At 50.6% G+C, this 8,833-nt stretch overlaps 3 protein-coding genes across 3 annotated transcripts; 1 reads left to right on the forward strand and 2 right to left on the reverse strand.

Annotated features, from left to right (window-relative positions):
• Positions 1 to 56: 56 nt before the first annotated feature.
• On the reverse strand, positions 57 to 2,718 carry TREMEDRAFT_36246 (uncharacterized protein; the record flags this gene model as incomplete). Its single annotated transcript, XM_007008563.1, has 9 exons — positions 57 to 186; positions 280 to 382; positions 527 to 665; positions 822 to 1,018; positions 1,263 to 1,433; positions 1,689 to 1,894; positions 2,049 to 2,169; positions 2,368 to 2,460; positions 2,649 to 2,718. 9 exons carry the CDS (start codon positions 2,716 to 2,718, stop codon positions 57 to 59), a joined length of 1,230 nt encoding a protein of 409 aa, XP_007008625.1.
• A 520-nt stretch (positions 2,719 to 3,238) lies between these two features.
• Positions 3,239 to 4,696, reverse strand: TREMEDRAFT_66553 (uncharacterized protein; the record flags this gene model as incomplete). Its single annotated transcript, XM_007008589.1, has 4 exons — positions 3,239 to 3,750; positions 3,789 to 3,812; positions 3,940 to 3,999; positions 4,615 to 4,696. 4 exons carry the CDS (start codon positions 4,694 to 4,696, stop codon positions 3,239 to 3,241), a joined length of 678 nt encoding a protein of 225 aa, XP_007008651.1.
• Positions 4,697 to 6,143: 1,447 nt separating this feature from the next.
• On the forward strand, positions 6,144 to 8,513 carry TREMEDRAFT_66554 (uncharacterized protein; the record flags this gene model as incomplete). Its single annotated transcript, XM_007008590.1, has 5 exons — positions 6,144 to 6,216; positions 6,270 to 6,482; positions 6,546 to 6,683; positions 6,773 to 7,154; positions 7,205 to 8,513. The coding sequence occupies 5 exons, from the start codon at positions 6,144 to 6,146 to the stop codon at positions 8,511 to 8,513; spliced, it is 2,115 nt and encodes a 704-aa protein (XP_007008652.1).
• Between the last annotated feature and the right edge of the window lie 320 nt (positions 8,514 to 8,833).

Below are 8,833 nucleotides of genomic sequence, written 5' to 3' on the forward strand. Positions count from 1 at the left end.
GTGATGAGATCTGGCACCAAAGTCAAGATGGGTGCATGAGTGCAGGAAAGGCAAAACTAGTAAATAGGAAAAGTCTCATCTACCTCTCTTGACCAAGCTTCCAAACCACCAATAACATCAGTGACCAAGACGTTGACCATGTTTTGTTCTACATCGCAATCCCCAGCTGAACCGACGTCTGAGTCACTCGCTGAAGGGGTTGATACACTTTGTGTAGCTGGAATCGAATTTTCGGTATGGGATAGGATTACATTTTTGGAAAGATACGTTTCATACGACCGAGCAGCGATGAGTGAGTCGTTACCTCTTTTACAGATGAAAATCACTTGTTGGGATTTTGGTATCGACGATGGAGAGCGGAGAATGTCACTCAGAGGAATATCTCGGTGTCAGTAAGTCAGTCACTTTCACTGACAATAGTCCCAAGTGCCCAACCATCAAAAAGGGAAACGGGAAGAGAGGACGGAGCAGAAAGAAGGACAAGGGAAACGAGGGATGTCAGCGAAGGAGGAAAGAAGATACTCACTTATCGTCAGAGGTAAATGACACATATCATATTCCACTTCTGGTCTAGTATCAATAACCACTGTATTTTCCATATCCTCGAAAATCTCCACAAGTTTCTGAAGTCTCAGCATCGCGTTTCTCGCCCTGTGTCGCCCCTTCTTCCACTCGTTGGTTGATTGTTCGAGTGTTCCACTACTCCTACTGCCATCTTGTTTTAAGTTGGACAAAACTTCAGAGTTACACATGGCAGATCATGATGGTCTGAAAAGAAATTAAGTGAGAGTATAACTTACCTTCACCTGCACTCGTCTCACCTCACTGCCCGAGGCAAAAGTTGACGAGGCAAGTCCAGCACAGAAAGTCTCGTAGTCCACCTCATTGAGATCGTCTGGAAGGGTTGACGAAGGTCCACAAAAAGTACATTTCACTCGTGGAGGACGTAATTTCACAGAACGGATCATCGGGACGGATAGGAGGTCGAGTATGTGTAATGTCCCATTGGAGTCTTCTTCTGCTAGGTCAACCCCACTTTTCCATCATCATGACGATGTGTAAGATTTGTTTTGTTTGTTCAAGCCAGCTGCCAGAGAATAAAGAGCAGCAACCTTGTCAACTCATCCGGAAGAGGGGAGTAGAGATATGAGCTTGAAGATGTGTTTGGCAGATGCCATGAGCGGATAAGGAGAAATCAAATAGTTCGAGTGTCGTGTGTGTGAAAGAGACATAACGGGTGGAATGGTCGCCGAATGACTCACCTAGCCCCATGATAACCTTTATAGCTTCAGTAGCCATGCCAGTACCTACCATACCCGTCACCGTACCCCATACCCCATGTTCATCACATTTGGCAGATTCACCAACGACCTCTGGCCACATGCAACGGTAACACGCTCTTCGTCTTGTTTTTCCGTTTGACCTATCACTGTCTTTCCCCTCCCCTTCTGCATCACTGCTTTTGTGGTCTATCTCGTTACGATTTTGTCCTGACGCGCGTTTCCTAGACCCAGATGGTCCGCCCCTTCCTGTCTCCCAAGCGAATCTACTAGGCAGTCTAAGTGAGGTGTTTGGTGTGATATTGGATGATGAGGTCTCTATCGGAGTTGGGACGGTCGAGGAAGACGTAGAAGGAACTGAATCACAGGAGGGATAGGAAAAAGGACGGGGAGGGATAGAAGAAAAACAATAAGTGGACCATTGTCCAACGGAAGATACCGCCGCTCCTGATACTAAAGGAACACCGAGTTTCACAGCGACGTCGTTGAGTAGATATCGGGTGAGAGGACGATCTGTGCAATCTATTATGAGATCATATGGGGTTAGATGGGATAAGGCGTTTGTCGGTGTGAGGGCGATGGGATGGGGTATGATGTGGGTTAATGGGTTCAATCTGGACGTCAGATCTTGCTCATCTGCTAATTCGGACATGATTGCTCAAATATCTCGATAAGAGAGCATTTCGAAATCTTGACCAGAGGGAATTGTGGAGGAGAGTAGCAGAGGAAGCAGCGAGGAGAGGGGAGAGCAGGAAAGAAGAGACTAACGCTTCAAGACCCAACCTAGCCGAATCGGATTTGTTCATACCTACCCGTTCGGTGGTATGTAAGACTTGTCGGTGAAGGTTGCTAAGGGATACAGTGTCATGATCGAATATACCTATCGTTCCTGTGGATCAGCATGAGATCTTAAGCTACCAAGAGTGTCAGGAGCACTGAACCGGACAAAAATGGAGATAGAAGCGAAGGGACGTTGATGACATGGGCACAACATATGCTCAGCTTTCAAGAAAAGAGAAGGACTGGGATCTGGAAGTGGTTTTAGGACTAGAGGAGGAAGAAGACGTTATAGAAGATATTCACCCACCCACTCCAGCCCCAGCGAGGTAAACCAAACATGGACATCCTAATCCTCCTGCACCGACCAAGGCGATTTTACAGTATTTCAATTTGAGTTGACCTGGGGGTTAGCGATCAAGCAGGAAAAGGTCAGGCTATACTGAGTTATGACAGGTAGAAAGATAGAGAGAATGATATGCCAATCCTGAGCTAAGAGAAAAAAGGTTAGTTTGACCGAATGAGAGGAAAGAGTGTGGGGGATATAGCGAAGATAGGGAATATAGCGAAGATACATAGCCACCCACTCACCTTGTAGACCCCAATGGGACATGATCATTTGTCTTCCATACCTTTCGTATTCTTCTTTGCTCAACCTCATCTTGATCTGGGTGCAGCTGTCTGTTAGAAGCGGGTAAGTCGTCGACAGCCGTGCCAGTTTCGGTGTCCTCTCTCGACTTGGCTTAGGATGTATGATCCCCAACGATGTTTCTGCAAGGCCCTGTCAGCTATCTATCTGAGTATAAGGAGAGTTGATAGTGCGAAAACAGACATGAAAGACGAGATGTATGAGCGTGAGTTGTGGATAGATTAGTAGTTGATGGTAAGTAATTTGGATCAAATGGTATTAGAAAGCCTGACCTGATGTGGGCCGAGATAAGGAATTTCGTTAATCCCCAATAAGTAACGAGGTCGCCGCCTCAGGAGCCAAAGACTAATCGGTTTAGTAATCTCGCGTTTCCAAGGTAATTCAAAGTTGCGATTAGTACTTGTACTGCTAGTAGTGAATTACGCAAATAAGCCAGACCTTAAGTCAAATGCATCTTGTCATCTCATTCCGTTCCTTCTTACTGATTGATCTATGACCGTTGGCTACCGCCCACCAGTGCAACCTGTCATCTCTACTCCTCCTCGATGGTCAATCCCGAGTCGGACAGTGCATAGTCACTCCCCGAAGGTACCTGACCAATGGCGATACTCGGATCATAGCCTTTTTCGCTGAGAAAAGTCTTGAGTGATGGGATTAACTTGTCAGCTACCTCTTTCACATTATGGCCCTCCGTTTCTGGCGAGCTCATCTCCCAATCGTTACTTCCGGGTCGCTGCAGACGGGCAAAGTAATCTATAATACTGGGTCCCGCAGCTCTTATAGCCATGCTGGATGGGCCCGCTTGAGACCAGACCCTGGTCCCGATGGACTCATTCGTTTCGGTGCCGAAAAAGTCGGCAATAAGGTCATACACTTTCTGCTGGTATGTTTCTTCCAATCCTTGACATGTTGTAGCTGCGCTGATCTCAGGGCTTTCAGAGAGGACCTCAGTGTTATTCTCTTTCCTCAAAGAAGCTGGGTCCAAGGCACTTGGTCCATACAAAATACAAAAGATGAGACCAGGTACTATGTTGTGAACTCGATCTTCATGTCACATTCGTCGTTTCTTCTCTTCTACTGACCGACGGTCAACAAACCTCGGCTGACTACGTCGTAGTGAGGCGTCGATGTCTCACTAGGACAGGGTACTCGTCGGGGAACTACGGCTAACTACGGCGTAGTGATAGGTCGAGTGGTAAGTGATAAGATGATCGTCGATGAACTGCGGCTAACTTTGCCGTAGTACGTCGAACTGCTCGGTGGTAACTCTCCTTAACTCGATGGTTGTAGCTACTGAATATATCGCTCGCTACTGACAACAATCAAAAATCGCTGAAGAAGTTCAGCGATCTGTAACCTATGTATACTACTCCTCACTTCTCATAGAACGTCCCTCAACTCCTGCACTGCCTCACGCTCAGTCCTCTTCGTTCAACTTCGCCGTACCTCGCCATATCCCCAATGTCCTACTCCACTCACTTCGACTAACTTCGCCTAACTTCCCCTGCTCTGCTCTCCTTCGGTTTCCTTCCCCTAACTTCGCCGTAGTTCTCCGCTAGGCGGGGTTATTGTGACAAATAATACCCTCTTAGTTCTCGTAACTTCGCCGTACTCCGTCTCAGTGGTTCGAGTGGAGGTTGGTGATGGTGAAAGGAAGGTCGGTGATGGTGAAAGGAGGGTCGGTGATGGTGAAAGGAGGGTCGGTGATGGCGGTTGTCAGGGATGTTACGACGTAGTTCGTGACACCTAGTCTTGTTAGACAAGCCAGAGACATTCCTTGGGTCACAGTCCCATTCCTTGTTGGACTCAGTCTTGTTATCTAAGTATATTCCTTGTCACTCCTAGTCCTTGTCCCCTTGTCCTTTGTCCTCTGTCCCAGGGTGGGCAGTATCCTTGACAAGCACGCACTGATGGTCAGAGGTTTCATCTCTTTCAGCAGTGTGAACGACTCAACTGAGAGAACCAGAACGAAAACCACTCTACTAAGCATATTTAGCCTCTATTCGAACCTCTCAAACCTCTACCGAACCCCCAGGACTGAACCAGGTATTTTTGAGTCAAAATCTGCATAATGTGGGTGTCACGGTCCTGTCCTTGACAGACCTCAATGAATCAAAGACAGGTGGACTACAACTGTTTAGTTAGCTTGAACAACGACAGTTAGTATTATATTGTTCGTAGACTTGTGATTTGGTCGGACGACTAGAGTGACTTGCGAAGGATCCTGTCACGGCCGTCGAACAACTATTTCTTAATAGACCGACGGTCGACGAACCTCGGCTAACTTCACGCTCTGAGTCGATGTCTCACCCAACCGGGAGGGCGCAGACGTCGAAAGGGGTGTAACTACGGCGTACTTCGGCGTAGTTACTCTAACTAGGGTTTTGTTCTACTGATGGCGATGTATCTTGATTTATAGCTATCTCTATCTGTCTTTCACTACTGACAACAATCAAGGATCGCTGAAGAACTTCAGCGATCTTCTCAGCTAATATTATCTACTCTTCCTAGACGTTCATCCAACCCTCTCGTGCTTTGACGTACTTCAACGCACTTCGTCCAACTTCCCCGAGCCCTCGGCCATCCTCTTCCTCCTTCGACTAACTCCGCCTAACATCGCCGCACTTCTGCTCCCATTGTCCCTACTTAGCCTAACTCCGTCTAACTTCGCCGTACTTCTGCTCCCATTGTCCCTACTTAGACTAACTCCGCCTAACATCGCCGCACTTCTGCTCCCATTGTCCCTACCTAGCCTAACTCCGTCTAACTTCGCCGCACTTGGTCTCAGAAGTCCTGAGTTACGTGTAGAGTAAAGAGGTTAAGGCGTGATGGGGGTTTTGATGGTCAAAGGAGGGTCATTGTTGGTGGAATAATCGAGGTGTCACGACGTAGTTCGTGACAGTCGCCCCCTTCTTTAGCCGCGAACGTCCTCGTGAGCGATTACACCTCTGTCGTGTCAAGAGAACTTAGCAGCGTAGTACCCCCATTCTCTCCCTCCCCATGACCATCTTTCACCCTTCTGCTCTTTGCGCCGCACTTCGTAGGTGGGCCTCCTTTCACTCCAAAACCCGACAATGAGACTCCCCTAACTTCGTCGAGGTTTGCCGTAAGAAGCCCTGTGTCTTTTGTAGGTGAGACACGCTTCCTGAATGGCAGCCGAATAACACCGTTGTTTGTCGAAGTAACCCTCGCTTATATTGAGATGAGACACTATAGCGTGGGAATTTTGATCGTCCCTGCGATGCCTTTTGTTGATGAAACGCGAAGTTTGCCGCATGTTGACGACGAGGGTTTAGGTTTGATTATACTAAATACTGAGCAGTTCGTCGAGCTTCTCTCTTTTTCCCATCTGCTTTCAAAACTTTCTATCTCTCTTACCTAGAAAACAGATTTGTTACCTTGAATCATCTTTTATTTCTTTAAGTATTTTTAACGTCATGGCCCCTCCTACTCCCACCTCTAACCCTTTCGCCGCCATGAGGAACTTTGGTGGTATGGTGTCGTCTGCTCGTGAGTTATTCCTCGACACTTACCTTACTTCGCCGGACTTGGCTGATGTTCAGTTTCCTTCGGCGACAGATCTCGCCAAGTCTCCTCCCTCGGCCTCGGCACCCTCTCTTTGGGGGAGCCGTCTGGCGATGTCCCGCCTCCTCGCTCCGCTTCTCCTCCCGTCGGTCCTCCCGCTGGTTCTCCCTCTGCTTCTCCTCCTCCTGGTTCTCGCTCTGCTTCCCCTCCTGCCGCCAGCCCTCGCCGCAGGACGCCCGCCTTTCGTCCTGGTGAGTCTCCGTCCTCCTCCGACCAGGAGTCGCTCAGTGGTTCGGAGTCGGACGATCAGTCAGACTTCGAAGGAAAAGGGGGTGATTATAGTGATGAGGATGATAGAATCGTGTCGGAGGGTGAAACCGAGTTAGAGGAACACTCGGATGATGATATGGTGGCGGTTAGTGTAGAGGACAACAACGTAGATAGTCCTGAGCGTGAGTTCTTCGTCCAACCTCTCACACCTTCGCCGAACTTGGCCTTGTTTATCTGTTCTTTAGCTCTCCAAGACATTGCTAACTCGCAGCCGCTCCTGCCCCTCCCCCTGCTCAAATTGTGGGCCAGAAACGACGCCGTTCCCTCTCCTCTTCTTCTTCTTCCTCTTCTTCTTCTTCCTCTTCTTCTTCCTCTTCCGGGGTTCTCCCCCCCCCCAACGCCATCGCCGCTGCCGCCGCTGCTGCCGCCGCTGCCGCCGCTATCGCTCCTGCTGCCGCCGCCGGTCCTGCTCCCGCCGCCGGTCCTGCTCCCGCCGCCCCCGTCGCTGCTCCCCCCCCTTCTCCCAGAGGGGAGCCTTCGCCCAAACGGGTGAAGAGATCACTGCGGGAAGAAGAGTACTTGTGGGAGAAGATGAAGTCCGAGCCTGGTCGTTGGATCGCGGTTGGTGTTGACGAAGCGTGTGATCGTTGCCGGTGAGTCCACCTATTCGTACTACGCCGGAGTTACTCCTGCTAATTAGTAGACGTGAGATTATCACGTATAATCGTCCAAACTGGCCCTGCCTCAAGGCAGTCAGGCCACACAACAAGGCCCTCCGTTGTGCTTCATGCACGTCTGGCCCCTGCTCCTTCTGTCCCGTTTCCTCTGCCCGGGACATCCCGCCCCGTCCCTTCGACGCTTCTCCTCTCCCCCCTCCCCAGACTCCAGCGTCTGTCCCCCGTTCGCGGGTACCGTCTTCGTCTCTCCGGTCGGTTCGCCGTACTTCGCCGGACCTCCGCCCGTCGCCTCCGTCGCCGTCGCCCTTCGCTCCTGTGGCCGGCCCATCACGTCTCCCGGCTGTTCCTCCTTCGTCTTCTCGCCGTCCTTCGGCCTCTGCTCCTTCGGCCTCCCGTCCTTCGGCCTCCCGTCCTTCGGCGCCACGTCCGTCCTCTCCAGTGGTAGCTTCTCCTCCGGCTCACAGCACCCGAAGTCGGCGTCCTTCTGTTCCTCCGGCCACTTCGGCGGCCCCTCCCGTCACCCCTCCCTCTGCTTCCCAGAGGACACCGAAGTCCTCTTTAAAGAAATCAAAAGGGAAATCTAAAGGGAAGGAGGTTGCCTTCAATGATGGTGATGTGGAAGGTGAAGATACTCAGCGTGCTGGTCCCTCTGCTCCCCGGTTGTCCCTCGTCCACCCTCGTATCTCCCTGGACGTCCGTATTCCTGAGGACGAAAAGGAATTTGCCACTTATCGTTCTCTCGTCCTCGGTCTCACTACTCAGCTCGAGGCCGCCCGAAATGATACATCTCTCCTGCTTGACTTCTCTTCTCGTCAAGCTAACGCTTTAAACAATCTCACTGCGGCGTTAGTAGATGCAGTCAACACTGGGGCTCTGGACGACGGAGCAAGGACGAGGTTAGCGGACGTCTCTCGCCGAAGCCTTACTGAGATAGCCGATGTTCGCCGAAGACTGTTCGACACCCCCTTCCTGGTCACTCCTATGGCGTATGAGCCACCACCGTCCCTTGACTGGTTAGGTCGCCGTAGTAGTTCTCGTGTCCCAGCTTCCGCCCAGGCTGCTCTCGACCTCCTCAGTCTTCCCTTCGAGTGTCTACGGACCATACGTTCTCTGTGGAGGACTCCGAGCATGCAAGCTGCTCGAGATGTCCAGGACTTCGGTGACTTCTTCGGGGCTATGAATCGGGCATGGAATGCTTCTCTCTCTACTGCGTTTCCGTCTGAGACTCTCGATCTACCTTCGGTCATCGGTAGCCTCCACACCAATCCCGCGGGACCGAGTAGATCGAAGGAGAAAGGAAAAGGAAAAGGTAAGGGTAAGAGTAAGGACAAGTGAGCGGTACGTAGCTGTAATCCTATGTTGTATGCAGTACGTTCTATCTCCTAGCCCTTCGCAGTCGCCCCTCCTTCGGCTTAGTAGGGTGAAGTTCGTGGAACTTCGCCAATATGTCGTCAGCTCCATCGACGTTCTCCACTGGTTCCCATGATACTGAGTCGTCTGTTCCTTCGTAACCTAACCACTCCACCAAGTACTCTAACTTTCCTGATCTCTTATTTACTCTAGAGTCTACAATATCCTTTACCTCCCAAGACTCTCCCACATTGTCTACTTCTACTGGGCCAGGTGGCTCAGCTTGCTGACCAGGAAATATTGGA

The sequence above is a fragment of the Tremella mesenterica genome, assembly GCF_000271645.1.
Source record: "Tremella mesenterica DSM 1558 unplaced genomic scaffold TREMEscaffold_25, whole genome shotgun sequence".
NCBI lineage: Eukaryota > Fungi > Basidiomycota > Tremellomycetes > Tremellales > Tremellaceae > Tremella > Tremella mesenterica.